Consider the following 18,994-nt stretch of genomic DNA (forward strand, 5'->3'; position numbering starts at 1 on the left):
TACATCCATTTAGGAAATGCTCCACCACAGAATTGCTTTGTGTGTTATTTCCTCACACTGAGGAAAACAAATCAGCACAAGAAATGCCAAAAGACCCATGTATTGCTGTTAGGAGCATATATTTTTGTCTTGCTGGTGATGTCAGACACGGAAAGGTGAGAATATGAAGCCTGCTAGCTGTTCACAGGCTGTTGAATGCTTCCATAGGTTCTTGGATCTGTGCTGATGGATGCTTGCATCAAAGCTGCCCTTTGCTCACACCTCCTCATTCAGCAAAGCCCCTTCCTGTCACTAACAGTCTGTTTTCTGTACATCACCGGGTTGGGTTTGGCTGGGCCAGAGTTAATTTTCTTCACAGTGGCTGGTATGGGGCTGGGTCAGCTTTTGCTCTACTTATTAAATTGTCTTCACCCACAAGTTTTCTCACTCTTACTTTTCCAGTTCTCTCTCCCATCCCACTGTTGGCGGGGAGAGAGTGAGGGGCTGTGTGGGGCTGAGTTGCCAGCTGGGGTTAAACCATGACAATCACACAAAGATATTCTCCTTTCTCTGGGTGGCAGAAATAAACCAGGAGGAGCTCTGAGTTGTACAGGCTGTGCCACAGCTCCCTCACAGAGACAGGTTCCAGCCCAAGGGCTCCACACATGCCAGAAAAAACATTAAGGGTATCTGTGAATAACCTAAAAAAGTAAGGTAAAGTATATTAGGGATAAAGTTCAGAAACCAGAGCTAGTTAGAATAGATAACTAGCTATTATAATTATTGCTAGAACAGCTATATTGTAGCTATAACTAGCTAGAATAGCTAACTAGAATAGCTAATAGGGAATAAACAAGGTGCAATGAGGAGGAGGAGCAGCAGCTAAGATTACTGGCTCAACACATATGTGCCGTGAAAAACACCGAGACCGAGTCTGAAGGAGGTGTGGACAATTCCTGCTTTTAGAAGCAGCTTTGGAGGAGAAAATAAAGGTCTGTCTCTTCACCCACCCAGGGTAGATGCTTCAAAGGATGACTGGCTTTTGGGATAAAACTTCCTAGAATGTTCGGAATCCTGGCTGCTCCCCTGGCTATTTTGTACTTCAGAAACCGTATTTTCTGCAGCCATAAACACTAATGCAAGCACGTAGGAATGAAGGAAAACTTGGTCTTGCTGGTACAGATTCAATCTCCTCAACAGCTCTACTAAAAACTAAATAAGGTGGGGGTGTAGGCCTGTGGTTTGAGGACCAGTTGGAGAGAAGTCAAAGTGAAAAACCAAACATGAATGAAAACCATGAATGGAGGGAGATAAGGGAGCTGCCTTCAAGCTCAAGTCTTAACACCTGCAGCAGTGGCCTGAAAACACGCTAAACCACACAATCTGAAAATGTCAAGAGAGGTCACAGAAACAGCTCTGAGATCCAGAAACACGAGCTGAAAATGAAACGGGATTCAACCAGACAGGACATCAGAAATGGCAGACACAGAGACAGCACCTACAGACTGCAGGAAAAACACAGTTGTAGAGACACATCCTTTCTACCTCCACTAGCAACTGTGCAAGTCCCTTTTGTGGTAACACGTGCAAGTGCAGCCCTGGGGGGTGGCAAAGTCCTCACCACGCAGGATGGGGCACTCTCTGTTCACATCACTGTGTTGCTCAACTCTGACTCTCAGGCAACATGTTCTACGCGTGTTTGGTGATACCACCTGAGCCACTTGTTTCTGTCCCGTGGTCTTGTGCCTTTCCAGGTGAAATGAAGTGTTTGAGTCAAAGAAGCAATGCTGTGCTGGCCACCCTTCTGGAATGCCCATGACCTGGAAGAGGGAATGTGCTTCAGGAAGGACAGGGAATGTGTGACTCCTTTGAGCAAGTCATTTTATACCTGTGAGAAATACCTGTTTGACTCAAGATGCTTCTGAGCTGGAAATAAGTCCAGGCTTGTACAATATTGAACTACTTGCACTTGTCCTTAGTTCCTTCCAATGAAACACATACTGCAGGGAACACAGGGAGCTGCAGCATCTTCTGAGTGTAACTGCTCCCCTTTTGTAACATCTGGCTGCTTTCAAAGCCCTCATCTTCCTCCAAACCCCCCACAGCCCTCAGCATTTTCCAGGTTAAAAGGAGAGTCACTCTGCTGGCTAAAGAGGAGCCTAAGAAAAGAAGCCTTAAAGGCAGAGCTGCCTGGCAGGACAATCTGTTGGAAGGAGCTGGGCTCGGCCAGGCTAACCCAGAGCCTTGCAGCAGATCTCACTGCAGGGCCCAGCAGTCACCACACCACGGGCCTGTTCCCATAGCTACACGGGAAGATAAATTGAGTTCAAGGGACCTCGTGTCGCTACATTATTTAACAAACAGCCAGACACGCTCGAGAGGAAAGCACAGGCAGGGACCCAGTTTAGCTGCTGCGTGGGCTGATCAGACCGATGGAAGCCAGGCTGCCTCACAGAGCCAAGGGGCCCAAATCCCAAACCATCAGCTGGGCACTGTGCCAGGCACAAGAAGACTCCAGTTTGGCCACAGAAGAGCCGTGATGGTCCTGCAAGGCCAGAGGAGGGTGAGGAGAACCCCCTGCCCCACCAGAATGATGACCTAGAGCACAGCTAAAGAAAGCAGAGGATACCTGACCCATTTGGAACACAATCCAAAGCCTGACTTCAGGAAGGGAAAGGCCAGACCGTCTGCAAGTCTGCGTTATGGCCCAGGATGGATTCCCAGAGTCCTCAGACAGGATGAGGAATGTGGGCACAAGGAAAAGCACAGAAAAAAGCAGGGTGTGGGGAAATCACAGGGATGCTGGGAGAGATGAGCAGGGTTGGAAGGTAAAGATGTTGATGGAGCTTGTTGGAAGTGCTGTGGAGAGCTTATGTTTGGAAAGAGTAGTTCAGCATGGCAGCGGTGAAGAGAAACAAGAGGGGTCCGAGCCAAGGCAGGGGAAAAAAAGTGCAACAGGAGGTTGTCTGGCCTCACCATCATGATGAGAGAAGCATCTTTTGAGAGTAACTGCCCTGAGCCAGCGAGGGGTGAGCAGGACTGTTCTTATCACACAACATTTTCAACACTGGTGTAACCCCGCGCCCTTCTCCTTCCCCAGGATCAGGCAAGGAGGAGCAGAAGGTCACCCAGATGGGGTGCAGGGGGCACAGAAAGAGAGAGATGCCAAGGTCCTGTTGTCAGGAGAGCAGAGCAGCCTCACTGCAGACCCTTCCCCGGCAGGCAGCAGGGACAACGCGGGACACAGCCAGGCCAGCAGTGCCACCGTGTGGGAGCGGGTCACCTCGTTATCTCAGGACACGGGCAGCAAGGGTTTCTCGAGGGGGAAAGAGCAGTTGGAAATACATGAACAAATAAAAAAAAAAAATAAATCCTGTCTCAAACTCCCCCTTCCCACCCCCCGAGCTTAATGAGAATGTGAGGCTTATCCAGAGAAATTCCCTGAGCCAGAAACGTTCTTCCTTGCTGGAAGATAAAAGGCTGTGTTGTCTCTCCGGTGCTTTTCAGTAATGCCCAGAAAATAACCCTCCATCATTTTAGCAGGCACTGAAGTGAGACTGACAGGCCTGTAATTACCAGGGTCTTCCTTCCTACCCTTCTTGAGAACTGGGACATTTGCCAGCTTCCAGTCATGTGGAACTCCAAACTCCCAGGACTTGAAAAATAATGGGAGAGAGGTCCCGTGATGACATCAGCCAGCTTTTTCAGTACCCTGGGATGAATCCCACCGTGCTCCGTTGATTCATGTGCATCCAGCTGGAGCAGCAAGTCTCAGGCAAGTTCAGGTTTGGCTGGGGGTTTATTTTCCCTCCAGTGATGGTTTTCCAACACAGAGCTCTGGGGGTCCCAGGGCCCATCCTTGGTGTTGAACACAGAGGCAAAGAAGGCATTAAACATCTCTGCTTTGTCTATGCCCCTGTTTGTGAGGTGACCCAACTTGTCAAGTGTGGGCTGATGTTATCTCTGATCCTTCTGCTGTGAACACGTTTTAAAAAGTCCTTTTTGCTGCCCTTCACTGGCCAGCTTAAATGCTAACTGAGCTTTGTCCACGGGAATTTTCTCCTTACAGTGATGAACAGCAGCTCTCTGGTCTTGGTGACACCTCCAGCACAGAAATACGGTGTCACCCATGTGTGCCAGCACAGACCACCCCTAACAGCTGCTTCCCAGGGAAGGGACCGCCACAGCCAGGAGCGGGAACAGCCTGCAGGAAAAGTTCCCCCTGGGCACCACCACCCGTTTCCCAACTGTGATGTCCTGAAGCGCGAGATAAAAATCCGGCATATACAGGTTTAAAATAGAAATGTAACTATTACTTTTCTGGCAGCCACAAGTACTGCACAGGTGTTTTCACTGAACTGCCCAACATATTCTTAGGTTTCCACCCTCAGACAATAGTGCAAAATTAAGAAATTATCTTTAAATAGAGGCAGTCCTGTATTAGTTCCCTCCTCTGTTGAAAACTGCCTTTATTATCTAGTTTCTAGGCTATAAAAACTTACTTATTAGCCTTAAGAGCCAAATGACTTCCTCTCTAGTTTATGATAAAGGCTATCTTATCTATCTTTGTGAAATGCTGAGCTTCAACACATAACCACAATCCAGCTGCATGAACCCGTTGCACCCTGGAATTTGTTGATGGGAGAAAAGCATTTCCCTTCAGTAACATCCACATATTTATTCTTAGTCCCAGCTCTACCCACTCTTTCTTTCTGCTAAGCATTTGAGCCGCAATTTTCAGTAAGGAAGTAAAGCTTTTTTATTCTCCAGCAGATCAGGAGCCCTCAACAAAAAAACCTGCATTTTATTAATACTTTTGCCATTGGACTGTAGTTCAACGAGCACGTTTAACTAACACCCATCCAACCCGCCAGGAAAGCTCTTAATTAAAACGGCCAGATTCCTCGAGATTCGAAGGCTTGTAATTTAGAGACATCGGGGAAAAAAAAATAAAAAAAAAAAAAATAGGTCAGGCGGCGAGCAAAGCAAGCGAAGCATGTTCTTAATTTAAATGCCCTGTTTTAAGGATTCCTGCCCTGACAGGAACGAGCCCCCCTCACGCGCGTCCCCGTCCCCACAGCAACGCCCCGCCCCCCGCCGTCCCACGAGCCAATCGGAGCCGCGGAACGGTGAGTGGCGGCAGGACGGACCAATAGCCGCTGAGGGCGGGAAAAGGCGCGGGGGCGGGCGGGGGCGCGCCGGGCGCGGTGACGCCATCGCGGCGCGCGGCGGGAGCGCGCCCGGAGCCCGCGGGTCGCTGTTTCCGTCTTTCCTCCCTTCCCTCTTTTTCCCTCTTTCCCTCGTTCCCTCTTTCCCCTCGTCCCGCTCTCCCGCCGCGCCATGAGCCAGTTCAACTTCGGCGGGGCCGCGCCGGGCGGCGCCTTCAGCCTGGGCGCGCCCAAAGCGGCCACCGCCGCCACCACCACGGCCGCGGGCGGGTTCTCCTTCTCCGCGCCCGCGCCCGCCGCCTCGGCCGGCTTCAGCTTCGGCAGCGCGGCCCCGGCGCCGGCCGGCGGCCAGCCCGCCGGGCTCTTCCCCTTCAGCAGGCCGGGCACCGCCACGCAGCCCGGCTTCAGCTTCGGCTCCAACACCGCCACTCCCGCCGCCACCGCCGCCCCCGCGGCCGCCACGTTCGCGCTGGGGTGAGACCGGGGGGATCGCCACGGGGGTGTCCTGCTCGGGGCTTCGGGAGGGCCTGGAGGGGGGTTGCGGAGGGAGCGAGCCCCTGGCTCTGGCGCCCGGGAATTCCCAGCGCCCTGTAGGGTGTTACTGGGAAGGTGCTCATCGTGCCCCGGGTCTCGTCCCCGCTGATGGTTCCAGGTGGGCACTGGGAATGAGCTGCTCCACGTTTCCCTCTGTGACTGGGGGAGAGACGCCCGGACGGAGAAATGATAAAGCCTTGCCCCCAAGCGTAAAAAGTCTTGTCCTTTCTGACCCAAATTTGGAGCGCCCAGAATGATTCCTGGGCCAGCTCGGACCGTTTTGTCCTTAGGAAGAGCTGTGAGGTCTGGAGTGGCCCTTCAGAACTACTGCTGTCTAAGCCTTGCCAGATGGGAGCAGTGGGAAGGGAGCTCAGATGGGGACGAGCAGTAGAAGTGAGCAGAAAAAACCCAGCCTGGTACAAAGGGAGAGAATGAGAGGTGCGAGAAGGAGCAAATTCTTCTTCTCTGTGGTGCCCAGGTGGATGGAGGTAATGAAGGGAGAGTCAGGCTAAAGAGCCCTAAGGGAGGATGGCTGGTGACAGGAATTGGGTACAGTCTCCTGTCAAAATGGGAACACAAACCTGGCCAGGTGTGCCCCTCTTTGGAAGGTGGTTTCTGCTGTTGGCAGGTGGTCTGTGAGAAAGGCGACTGAGTACTCGACGATGTGTGTCTCAAGCAGGTTGGCTTCTTTTCTTTCCCTCTCTAGGACAAGCACACCAAAAGTAAACTTTGGGAGCAGCACTGCAACTCAGGCTCCTGGAATCACAGGGGGCTTTGCATTTGGTGGCTCTGTGGCAACCAGCACACCCTCCAGTCAAGCAGCAGCCCCGTCTGGCTTTGCCTTTGGCTCTGCTGGCACCAGCAGCACCAGCACGGCTCAGACTGGGACGACAGGGTTCACCTTCTCCAGTGGCACCGCGGCCCCGGCGGGAACAGCCGGGTTTAACATCGGCACCGCGGCCCCGCAGGCCACGACCGCAGGGCTGACCTTCGGCACGAGCCCTGCAGCTGCTGCCACCACCACGGCCCCCCTGGCAGCCGCCCCCGCGGCAGCTGCCACCCCCTTCAGCCTCGGGGGGCAGCCCACAGGTGGGTGAGCACCGGGCTGGGGGCGGCAGCGGGGAGGGACAGGAGGTTCTGCAGCCTCCGGAACGGAGCTGGGGCTGCAGTCGGTGCTGTGCCTGGCAGGCCTGCCCGGGGTCTGCAGGGGTGGGCAGCAATGGCTCTTCAGCCTTTGGGTTGGGAGAGTGAGGCTGAATAATTCTGGCCGTGTGTGTAGAAGTGCCAGCTGCCCGGTGATTTGCTGGTGCACAAGGAAAGGGCTGGAAGTGGAGGGGAGCAGGTGATGCAGGATGAGTCTGGCTGGCAGTGCCAGACCGTGGGTCACCTCCCTAAGGGCAGGAACCTGTCCCTCCTGCAGAATCTGCCCAAAGCTCAGTGTCCTGTAGGAAAAAGTCCATCTTTTCCTTTTGCTTTTACTTGTTCCAGGTCTAACCTTTGGGTCACTGACTTCAACAGCAGCCACGAGTGCACCCACAGCAACACTGACCACAAGTACCACCCAGGCACCCACCCTGTCCTTTGGAACCAAGCTTGGAGGTAGGAGGTTGTTTTGGGAAATAATTCCTCAAGTCCTTCTGGGGACACTTGTCTACACTGGGTTCTGGGAAGGGGTTGTAGAAGCGTTTGTTGCTGTGAATTTGCTCTGGCAGTGGAGATCCCTGACAGCTCACAGAGCCATTGGATGTGGTGTCCTGTGTTTTGGATTGCATCCCACGTGCCACGTTCTGTTCTGTACTTGTGGGAGCGCAGTGGGAGGGAGCCACAGGCATAAGGGGTTCCTTGGGAAAGAGGAGAGGGTGTCAAGGGAGAATAAGAGGAAAAGCCGGGAAAATCCTGACATACCCAAGAACCTGGTGTAGCCGGGCAGTTTGTGTCGCCTTCTCAGCAGGATTGTCCTGCAGGGGGTGGGAGCTCCGTGTGCTCTGCTTGTCCAAGACGGAGCTTTTTCTCTTGGCAGGAACATCCACAGCTGCTACAACGCCCTCCACCAGCACAACCTCCGGGCTGGCTCCGACGGGGCCCACGTTGTTCGCGTCTGTCGCGACTTCTTCGGCCGCAACGTCGTCCACCACCACCACGGGCCTCTCACGTGAGTCACTCCAGAGAGGCTTTATCCAGATTTTATCCCCCTGGGGGGAATAAATGAGCAGAGCAGGGCTGCTGGTGCCTGTGGGCGGTGGAGCTCTGCTGCTGCTGCTGCTGGGGTGAGCAGGCAGGGCAGAGCTTTTCAAACCTCTTAATGTTGTTTTCTGTTTACAGTTGGTGGCATTTCCACTGGTTCCACTGGGACTGCTGGTCTGGGGACACTAGGGTTTGGATTAAAAGCTCCTGGAACAACAACTGCCACAACAAGCACTGCCACTGGTAGGAACAAGATGCTGAAAGTAGCTGAAAAGAAGAAAGAGTAGCAGCAGAGCAGTTCTGAGCTGTAAAGCCCTCCAGTAACTAACTGAAAAGAGCAGTCCTTCTTTCTTTGATCCTCCTATTCCATCTCAATTTAGAAACGTAGAAATCTCATCTGCACAGGTGCAGGAGTGTGACTGGGTGTGCTGGTAGTTATTAGGTCTGATAGTAGAGCATGAGGAGATTGAGAGGGGTGTGGGTGAGCGATGTTTTCATTCCCTTCTTGACAGATGGGGGGTTTGCTTTTTTTTTTTTTTTTTTGTTTTGTTTTGTTTTGTTTTGTTTTGTTTCCAGAGGGGCCTATTGGAGCTGCTGCAGTTTGTTACCTACCAGATGTGTCCTCTTCTGTTGCTTGACTTGAATCTCTTTTTCCAGGTACCACTACTGCTTCTGGCTTTCCTTTGAATCTGAAGCCACTGACTACAACTGGTGCCATTGGGGCTGTGACCTCCACAGCTACCACAACCACCACGACCAGGTGAGTGTTTTGTTACCTCTATTTCCTGACTGGGGCAAGAGCTGCCGCAGTGCTGGTGGAGGGTTGTGATGGAGGAAGGGGGGAAGGAGTTTTGTCGTGTTTCTCTTTTCTTTTCTGACCCTGTGTTCTGTCCCGCCCCTCCCTCCCTCTAAGCACACCTCCAGTGATGACTTACGCCCAGCTGGAGAGTCTGATAAACAAGTGGAGCCTGGAACTGGAAGACCAAGAGAAACACTTTCTCCATCAAGCGACGCAAGTGAATGCCTGGGATCGGATGCTGATAGAGAATGGAGAGAAGGTGAGGACATGGCCAGTGTAACCTGATTTTGCCTGCTTAGATCCTGAAAGGCCTTCAGTGTTACAGATGTGACAAACCAGTGCATGGCACTTTCGACTTGTGAAAAAAAATAGATGTGAATTCTGTCTGCGTGTTTTTCACAAATCTCTGTGTGTTCTATTCTTGAGGCATTGGAGCTTGGAAATCTGTTCTGTGACTTTGCTCTGTGATGACAAGTTCTTTTAGGGGGAGCATTCAAAGCTGAACCTCCCTTAGTCCATCTTTGGTCTGTAAATCTGTACGTAACTGTCTCGTGTGTGGTGCTGCTTTCTCGCTCCCACTCCTCCTCTTTGGGGAGTTGTCTTTTGAGTTTACAAGGTCTAATGAAGTGTCTTCTATTTCCAGATTACTTCATTACACAGAGAAGTAGAGAAGGTGAAGGTTGATCAGAAGAGGTAGGAAACTTCAAACACCTGAGATGATTTTTGGGGGTTTTTGTCTTATGTGGTTGTATGGCAGCTCTAGAGTGTTTATAACCTGTAAGGCTTTATTAAAATGGGCATTTCCTCTTTTCAGACTGGATCAGGAGCTCGACTTCATTCTGTCACAGCAGAAGGAGCTTGAGGACTTGTTGACTCCTCTAGAGGAGTCCGTGAAGGAGCAGAGCGGGACCATCTACCTGCAGCACGCGGATGAGGAGCGGGAGAGGACGTAAGGCAGACACCTGCTTGGGATGTGTGTGAGCAGACTCCCGGGGTGATGACCAGCCAGCGGGAAGTGGAGTTGGGATGCAGGACAGTACTGAACCATCCGTGGCTGCTGTCAGATATTTAACCCTGTTTTGTGCATGGCAACTCTAGATTTTACTCATTAGAAATGGGAATTGGGAGTGGGAGCCCTCGAGTCAGCATGAAAAGCTCTTTGCATGTTGGTCTAATCAGCTCTCTGGGAAGAGTTTACTAATTTTTGCATAATTTATGGAAATTAATGATTCTTTAGTGATAGAAATGATGAGAACAGAACACACTGGGTGTGGCACTGGCATCCTCATAAAGCTTTGTGATGCATCATAGCAGAGTAGTTAAAGGCACTGTTTGTCTGGCTCAGGAGAGAATGAATCTGGAAGAATGCAGGCTTATTGCTTCCTTCAGTTCTGACAAAACCTTCCAGGAAGCCCTTCACACTATTTATTGCTTGTCTGTCTCCATGGATCTATTGAGAGTTGGTTTAGGAGTCTCTTCCTGCATGTGATGGAGCCTCTCAGGGTGCTGCTCCCACGTCTCTGCCAGCCTGGGCTGCAAGACATGGAGGCTAACTGTGATTGCCCGAAGCTGGTGTGACTGGGAGCAGGTCAGTTGAAACGTTCTGATCTTGGTTCCCTGGTGTTCTGCAGCTACAAGCTGGCTGAGAACATCGATGCTCAGCTGAAGCGCATGGCACAAGACCTGAAGGACATCACTGAGCACTTGAACACATCAAGAGGCCCAGCAGACACGAGCGACCCGGTAAATGCAAGCTTTTTCTCTTTCCTTTGGCAAAGGATATTTAAATACCCTGCACTTCTGTTGGCAGTTTTCAAAGTATCTCATTCTGGTATGAACTCTGGTTGTTTGCTTGTTGATTAATTTCTGCCTGAACCATGCTGTGTTTCAGAGGTGTTTAACAATGGCTCCACCATTTGCATCTGTCCTGTGGCAAATCTAAATTTTGTTCAGAATGCCCCCCCATAGATGTTGATACATTTTCCTTATACTATTTTTATATCCTCATGAAAACAAGATCTGAATAACCAGCTCTTTCTGATAGGTATTAAATTGATCTTGATACTCCTTATGGCTTTACTGAGCAGCTTATTTTTCAGTAAAAATTTCCCTTCACTATTGTAGACTGAGTTTTCCACATTTATTTTTTGTTTTGCCAGCAGAATCCTAGGGTGATGAATGTTCTGAGGGTTCCTAGGTCTAAATTAGAATAAGGCACAGACATATAATCTAGTTTTCCTAATGGTAAAGAGAAGGAAAACAGCAGGGTTGCTGCACAGAAAGTGGGAAAGTGGCTGCTCAGCTGGGGGAGCTGAACAGTGAGAAACTTGACTGCAACCTGTTCCCAAGCAAAGGACAGGCAGGCTCTCTCTTACTCCTCTTAGTGTTTATGTAGTGCAACAACTGACTTGCACCTTCCCTTTCTGCTCAGCTTCAGCAGATCTGTAAAATTTTGAATGCACACATGGATTCCCTGCAGTGGATTGACCAGAACTCAGGTGAGAGTCGTCTTGCAGCCTTTTGGGGATGTCAATGGAAAGCAGGGAGCATGTGTGGGAGTCACTGAATTGCTAAAGATCCGTGAGGAATCTTTTCCTCCTCACCTTCAATGTCACTGTCCCTCCTGTGCTTGACTTCTCCTGATGTGCCTGATTAGGGGCCTCTGCTGAGAAGTAGTTCCTGGCAGCTGCTAACATTTTACCCAAAAAAGCCCTGCTTGAATGTTTTTCTTTGCCCTTCTGCGGGCACAAGTGTGCAGGGTTGTGTTGTGGGGTGACTGTGAGATTAACCCCTTGTTTCTCCCCCAGCTGTGCTGCAGAGGAAGGTGGAAGAGGTGACAAAGGTTTGCGAGAGCCGCCGCAAGGAGCAGGAGCGCAGCTTCCGCATCACCTTTGACTGAAGGACTCCCAAGTTTACCAAGTCTAAAGGATTAACATAAAGCCTCCCCAGAAAACAGAGGTGTTGGGGAACTGAGGTCTGAAGTGGTGACCTGGCTTTTTTTCTTTTCTTGCAATAAAATGTGGTGTTTGTTCCAAAGGCAGTCTGTGTGGTGTTGGAGGGGAGTCCCCACAAGTGCTTTTCACAGAAAAAGCACTGAAACAGGGCAGCAGATAAATCACAGTGTCTGCCATTAATGCTCTGTGGGGGCTTTAGGGACATCCACATCGAGGAGCCAAGGTGTATTTCCCATCAAAAGCACCCCTGTAATTACCCACCTGTGCAGCCACAGTACCTGGAAGAAAAGGGACAGACTTTTTTCTTGTCCTGCCACCAGAGCCAGGGCAGCAGCCCCTCAGTCAGGTGCTGCAGCTCAAAGCAGAGGCCAGGACTGAGCTGTGGACACAGCCCTGCAGCAGCAGAGAGCAGTACACTTGGAGAAGAACACTTCTGGAGCACAAATGTGAATAAGCACACACTATGGAAATACCATAATAAGTGCATTTATTTACATGGCCTCCTCCCTCCCTCCCTGCCTCAGAAAGCTGAGAAGGCAAACACACCTGTGGAACAGGAGGAAAATGCCAGTCCACCCCAACAGTGGAAAGGCAGTGCCCATCTCTCTCCCTTCCCAACCCTAAGATGAATGGACCTGCACATTAACTGCCAGCAGTCCTTCATTGTCCCAGGGACAACCAAGGAGTTCCCACTGAACTCCACAAGGCTCCTGGTTACCCATCCTCACGTGGCAGGGGTGTTCTCTGCAGCAGAGGAGCTGGGGCTGGCAGAGTCAGTCTCTGGCAAATGCTTCTTGCTTTTCCCAAATTCAATCACCAGTGGCTTGCCCTGCAGCTTGTACCCGTTCAGCAGCTGCAGGGCACTCTGGGCAGACTCAGTATCTGCAACAAGAGAGAGCACAGGGGGCACAGGTCACCCAGCACGTGCTGGCACAGCATCATTTCTGCTCTGATAAATCCTCTTCCAACCCAGGGAAAAGACTGTGATGTGACAGGAAGAGGAGGGAGTGAATTCCCCTTCTCCTCCTTGGAGAGCAGGCTTGGCAACAGCCCAGTGCCCTGCGGGAAGACGTGGCACCTTTGAGGGGTCAGGGAAGAAGTGGGAGGCACAAGGGAAGCAACACAGCAACTCACCAGGGAAGGTGATGAAGGCCTGATCCCTCATCCGCCCGCTGAGGAGGCGGAACTGGAGCAGGGGGCTGTCCTCCTTCTGGAACCGGGCAAACAAGGACACCAGGTCCTTCATCGTCACCCGAGGGCCCAGGTTCTTCAAATACAGCACCTGACCCAGGGACACAGAGGGTCAGCCGGCCCTTGCCATGCACAGACACCTTTCAGCCTGGTCCCAAGTCCAGACAGATGAAGGGTGTGAATCATTTCAGCCCCTCTGCCACCCCAGAGCCCCTCACACCCACATGCTAATGATGATGTTTGGAAGATGGGTGGGTGCACAGAGAAAGGCAGCTCTGAGCTCAAGGCACCCCAGTGCTTACCTGCACCGAGTGCTGAGAGTTTCAGTTACTTTTAAAATGCAGCAAGCTTCAGATAACCATTAATCATAGCTGGTCTCAGCCAGGTCCAAAAAGAGAGAGCAGATCTTAACTGGTGACTTGCTGGGCTCAGAAGCACAGCCCTTTGCCAGGCCTGTGACTTCCCACTACAGCCCAAGGTTCCCTTCCCTCCCAGAGTGGAGGCTTCTCTCCCTTGGTCTGGAGAATCAGCCAAGCAACCTCCAGGCAACAGCAGAGGAGCCTTCTCCTGCTGACACAGCTCCAGGGCATGCTAGTGAGGCAGAACAAATCCTGGCTCATCTCAGCTTACCTTGCTGGGCTCCCCTGGATGGTAGGACGAGAACCTGGGTATTTTCCGGAGTTCTTCCTCTGAGAGGCGGTTCTTGAGGATCTCCTCTTCTGGCACAAACTCTACAGGATCCTTGATAACCACTGGGCTTGGAGAGGACTGGTGGGGCTTTGTTGCAGGAACGCTGGGACTTGCTGCCTGTTCTGCTTGTTCTTCCTGGTCAGGAGGTGATGAGTCCTCAGTCACGGCCAGGGAAGGGCACAAGCAGGGGTCACTCTTAGCAGGCTGGACTTTTTCAGGGCCCTTCTTGCTCAGCAGCTCTTGGTAAACACTCTCCAGATGAACCATGGGGTCCTTTCCATCTGTTCCCTTCTTCTGAGTGTCATCTAATTCATAACAGAGAAACACGGTAACGTGACTACCACCAAGAACTTGGGAAACACTCAGACTGCAGGAAGAGACACGGAGACATGGACACAATACAGGGAATCCACAACTGGACCCAATTCCACTTCAGAGAGGAACCTTTAAGTCATTCCTACTCTCACCTGCTCTGTGCCTTTGCTTCCTTCTCCCCCTAGTTAGACTGCAGTTTTCCTCAGTGGAGGAACAACCTCTAAGTCCTACACAGGCATTTGTATAACTCAGATCTTCAGGCTCTACCAAAGCACAACTCCAGGCCCTCTTCCACACCCCGAGCTGGGCTCTGCAGTACGTGCAGCACATCAAGGAGACCCATGCTCTCCAAAAAGATGCATTTTACAAGGGTCTATGTTAAACCCTTCAGAGAACCACTCTCTCTCTGCTCCTGTAAGAGAGGAAAATATCCCCTCCCACACAGGACCAAAACAGAACCACATCTTCAGGGACAGAAGGCCGGACAGAGACGTGTTGGACTCCCACACAGCCTGGCTCTCCACGCTGGAGCCAACGCAGGAAGAGCCCTGAGCCCCCCCACACCTTCGTGGTAGAGCGCCCGGAGGAAGGAGTGGCGGTCTGTTCCCTGGAAAAGGGCATTCTCAATCTCCATCTCCCTGCGGCTCAGCTGCTTGCTGCCAGCAAACCTCTGGGGCAGAGCCAGGATGCGCTGCCGCTCCTCCATCTTCTCCTGGATGGCGTGGAGCCGGTCCTGCGTGGCCTCCGGGGCCGCCCCCAGCCCAGAGCCCTGGAAGACAAGCACAGCTTTGCTCAGGAACTGGCCTCCAAGCCACACTTCCCATCCCCCAGCCCTGCGCTGGGTGCCACCAGGAACCACCCCCAGAGAGCAGGGCACCAACAGGTCCTGTTGCTGCAGCCACTCAGCCAGCTCAGCTCTTGAGAGAAGTGGAGAAACAGCCCCTTCCCCCTGACCTCTCTGTGCTGCTTTCCTTTCCCTGGTCTGACTCCCTCTGTCCCTGCAGCCCTTGCCTCTGACAGCTCCAGCCATTTTCCAGGGCCACCTTCACTCCACAAACCCCTTTGGCAATTCTTTCCCCATTCCTGTAGCGCTCCCCAACTCAGGTTTCCACCCAGCTTTTATTCTGTGACCTTTTATTCTACAACCTCCTCACTCAGAGAACATTATTAGCTGAAAAGTGGACCCCAAGCTGCCATCTGGCACCTGAGGGTAGATTTGTGCTGAGGACTAAGCCCTGACCAGCATCACTCGAACCAGCTTAAAGGAACCACACAGGGAGTGCAGCACAGACCTCACCTGGCTGCACATGAGCATCCCTGGATAAATAAACCTTCACTGCACAGGGCCAGGCCGAAAGCACAGCTGCTGAAAGAGCATTTCTGTTCCTCCACCCACCTCGATCAGAACCCAGGGAACACGCTTTTATGGGATGGATTTTCTTTACTCAAATTCAGTTTGAGAATCACTGTGGCAGATCCTTCTGCCTCAGGCAAGGAACCAGGCTTTCTCCCTGCACTGAGCACAGCCTCACAAAGACTTTCCCATGGTACCTCTGCCCCACATCTGCATGGCTTCCATTCACCATTTCACAGCTTCCCTGAGGCACAAAAGGCTGTTTATGTGGAAAAGCAACTCCCGGAAATCATTTGTCGTACTTTGTTTTCAAAAAAGCTGCCACTTAGCAGCTGAAAATAACATAAAATCTGCACTCAGTACTTTGCCAAGAGCTCCCCGGGCAATCTGAAGTTCTCTCTGTCTCAGCTGACATTCCTCATCACTCCGGTTGGAATCTTTCATTCAGGAAAGATGTACATCCTCCATGTACAAAGCTGCACATCATCACCTGACTTGGGCTTTCTCTCTCTCCCAATATTCTTTTTCTCTCACAAGAGAAAAACATACCCTAATGTCACTGGTTCCCCTGTCAGGGAGAGCAGAGCATGCCCACCTTCCTTGTTGAAGTCCGGTTCTTCCAGAGCAGAATCTCCGAGTCGGAGAGCCCCAGCTCCCGCAGAGAGGAAGTTTCTTTGTTGCTCTCCTCCAGGGCCTGGAACTGTGACAAGGTCAAAGCCCCCGCCGCCTCCTCCCCAAAAGGCTTGTAAAAAGCTGCGGGGGCAAAGCATCTTCGCTTTGACTTGCACCTGTGACCCAAAGCAAGACAACAGCACACACAGCTTAGCACTGACCAGCTGGGGGGACGGGAAGGGGCTGGACTCCCTCCCCAGACACACCAGGACTTACTGCTCGATGGAGACACTGGTATCAAGCTGCTGGTGAAGGAGGCTCTTCAGCTGCCTCTCCCCTTCTGTCTCCAAGTCTTCCAGGAGAAGCTCATCACTGGACAGGCTGCTGTTGACCCTGGGGCACACAAGCCCAGCATAAAGGTGGTCAGCAAGGCAACAGGGAAAACACTGCCCAAGGCACATCCCACCCTACAACCTCTATGCCTCTTTGGCTGTTTTAATGGGAATTAAAGCACGACACGGAGCCAAAACTACTTGACCAAAGCTCCCACTAATGGTACTTGAAAAGCCGACAGACTGGGGACTACTCCGACAACATTAAAGTACCCCGGGGACTCTTGGGGTGTTTTTATTTTGGTAGAAGATATTATTATTATTATTATTATTATTATTATTATTATTATTATTATTATTATTATTATTATTATTATTATTATTGGGGGGGGGGTGTCTTGTTTTCTTCCTTTAAGTCACATGCAATAATTTTTATCGCCGGACCACTGCTTCGCATCACTGCCTAAACACGCACTGCCACTTCCAAAAGAGCCGCGAAAAGCAAGAAAACCTCGAGGCCGAAGGGAAGCTCTGAATTCCAGCAGCACTCCCTGGAAAGAAAGCTCAAGCTCCCTCTTCCCTCCCCACCTGCTCCCACTCTGGCAGAGCCCGCATCCCCCCCGCCTGTGACAGCGGGGCCGTGCCGGGATAGTCCCCCCCCCAAACCGGGGCAGCTCCAGGCGCGGGGCCGAGGCCGGACGGGCGGTTTGGGACCCCGAAGGGGCAGTGTGGGACCCGGGGACCCCCCCTCACCTGCGCATGGCCCCGGTGATCCTCCCGATCCCGCCGATTCCACCGATCCCGGGACTCCAAGCCCCGGCAGCGCCCGCGGCCGCGCGCGGAGCGCCGGGAGCCGCGGCCCGGAAAGGATCGGAGAGCTTTTATTTCCCGGAGAAATACAAACTTTACCCCGCCGTGCCCCAGTAAAGGAACGGCGTGACTTCAGAGCGGCCCCAGAGGAGTTGGGGAAGGGGTGTGACAAAGGGGGACGGAGCTCGGTGTGCCCCGGACAAGATAAAGAACGAACGCGACAGTTTTTGATGGTGACGCTGTCCCTGCTCCAGAACTGACGTCAAAGACGGCGAAGAAGACCCGGAAGGACCGAAAAAAAAAGGACTTCGAATAAGGGCGCGGCTTCCTAAACCAAACTCATGACTGTGTATTAGGTAAGCGAGAATACCTGATGAACAGGTAAACTGTATGTGTAATAAAAAGCCCCGTCTGTCATCGGGCATCTTCGGTTAGAGGAGCCATCGTCCGAACCTCCAGCCTGCTGAGTGAAGAATGCCCTCCTTCAACACCTACAAATCGGTGTTCAGGATTCTGTTCCTGAACAAACGCTTTTCCCACTGAAAAGCAGAGCCTTCCCCTCCTGCAGGGACACGCTGTTAGACAGGGCAGCTGTGGGGCAGCACAGGAGGGGAAGTGGAACATTTGCACCCCTGCGGGATTTTGCACGACAGCTGGAAGTGCAAAGAATCGAGCAGCAGGGCAGCTGTGCTAAATACGCGACCGTTCACCCCCCCCCCTCGATTGGTAAAGAGAGTTTGGGATGGGCATTGCAGTCACACTTGTGGTCCCTCTGCATGGTGTCCTTTCCCTCCAGCATAATTTTCAGTTGCACAGAAATTCTGCTTACAGGCGCCAGTGCAAAAGCAGTTTGTTGCCCAAAAGCACAGAAAACAAGGCCCACTCTCAGATACCTAATTTAAACACCAACTCCAGCGTGCCAGCTGAGGGATTACAGTCTCTTAGACTGCTGCAGCAACTCTGAGGACACTCATCAGCCAACCTGAAAGAAAGCTGATCACGTCCCAGTTGAATATGTCCAAGTTACATTTAAGTGCTGGAGAGCTCGGCCAGGGAGGCACAGCCTGCCCAGAGCCCTCCCAGGCAGCATCTGTGTATCCCACCAGCCTGCAGGCAGCGCTGAAGGACAAAGAGCCCGCACTTCCTGCACAACCTTCACACAGTTTCTCAGACTGGGGTCAGTGAACTCCCCTCCAACACCACAAAGACTGCCTTTGGAACAAACAACGCATTTTATTGCAAGAAAAGAAAAAAAGCCAGGTCACCACTTCAGACCTCAGTTCCCCAACACCTCTGTTTTCTGGGGAGGCTTTACATTAATCCTTTAGACTTGGTAAACTTGGGAGTCCTCCAGTCAAAGGTGATGTGAAAACTGCGCTCCTGCTCCTTGCGGCGGCTCTCGCAAACCTTTGTCACCTCTTCCACCTTCCTCTGCAGCACAGCTGGGGGACAAACAAGGGGTTAATCTCACAGTCACCCCAGAACACAACCCTGCACACTTGTGCCCGCAGAAGGGCAAAGAAAAACATTTTCAAGTTGACAGTCACTCGTATTTGATGACGGGGCACAAAACAGAAGGAAAACCCAACACAAAGCACTGCCAACCAAAGAGGGACCAGAAAGTGTCCTGAGGCATTCAGGGACTGGCACAGAGAGTCGTGAGAGTCCTGGGATGTGCTGCTGACACTTTTGCCATTCCAGTTTGTGCTTAGAACAGACCTATTTTTCACACAGCCAGAGCTTTACCTGTACAAACAGAGCAGACAGAGCAATCAGCAGAGAAGAGCTGCAGAGCACCTGCAGCCACAACACAGACAATCTGATATTTGCAGATCACTGGTTTGGAAATACATAAGCCACTCCACTAGTTGATTATCAACGTGAAACGCAGCAGGCACAGCCACCTACACAAACTCTGGGCACAGGCTAAAGCAATTTCTAATGTATTCCATGAGAGCTTATCAGAAGCTACAGCACCATGCCAGCCTGTGGCTCGTGCAGATATTCCAGGTTACTTTTACCTTGAACAGCACACCAAGCCCAGAGAGAGAGATACACCTTAAGCCTTCTTT

At 51.9% G+C, this 18,994-nt stretch overlaps 2 protein-coding genes across 3 annotated transcripts; one reads left to right on the plus strand and one right to left on the minus strand.

The window, feature by feature from the left end:
• The first annotated feature begins 5,205 nt into the window (after positions 1 to 5,205).
• Positions 5,206 to 11,700, plus strand: NUP62CL (nucleoporin 62 C-terminal like). The gene is made up of 12 exons (XM_027900728.1): positions 5,206 to 5,621; positions 6,388 to 6,770; positions 7,170 to 7,280; positions 7,702 to 7,833; positions 8,004 to 8,108; positions 8,523 to 8,625; positions 8,779 to 8,923; positions 9,308 to 9,357; positions 9,479 to 9,613; positions 10,296 to 10,407; positions 11,096 to 11,162; positions 11,472 to 11,700. Exons 1-12 carry the CDS (start codon positions 5,320 to 5,322, stop codon positions 11,561 to 11,563), a joined length of 1,737 nt encoding a protein of 578 aa, XP_027756529.1. The 5' UTR covers positions 5,206 to 5,319; the 3' UTR covers positions 11,564 to 11,700.
• A 388-nt stretch (positions 11,701 to 12,088) lies between these two features.
• On the minus strand, positions 12,089 to 16,956 carry RBM41 (RNA binding motif protein 41). Of its 2 annotated transcripts, XM_027900749.1 has the most exons (7): positions 16,866 to 16,956; positions 16,057 to 16,173; positions 15,764 to 15,956; positions 14,379 to 14,583; positions 13,440 to 13,804; positions 12,753 to 12,900; positions 12,089 to 12,500 (listed from the first exon to the last, which is right to left on the minus strand). In XM_027900749.1, exons 1-7 carry the CDS (start codon positions 16,871 to 16,873, stop codon positions 12,343 to 12,345), a joined length of 1,194 nt encoding a protein of 397 aa, XP_027756550.1. In that variant the 5' UTR covers positions 16,874 to 16,956; the 3' UTR covers positions 12,089 to 12,342. The 2 variants fall into 2 exon arrangements, with proteins under 2 accessions (XP_027756550.1, XP_027756549.1); XM_027900748.1 differs by lacking the exon at positions 16,866 to 16,956 and having other exon boundaries at positions 16,057 to 16,256.
• Between the last annotated feature and the right edge of the window lie 2,038 nt (positions 16,957 to 18,994).

The sequence above is a fragment of the Empidonax traillii genome, unplaced genomic scaffold (assembly GCF_003031625.1).
Source record: "Empidonax traillii isolate 1590-97213 ecotype Southwest subspecies unplaced genomic scaffold, ASM303162v1 scaffold746:size489142, whole genome shotgun sequence".
NCBI lineage: Eukaryota > Metazoa > Chordata > Aves > Passeriformes > Tyrannidae > Empidonax > Empidonax traillii.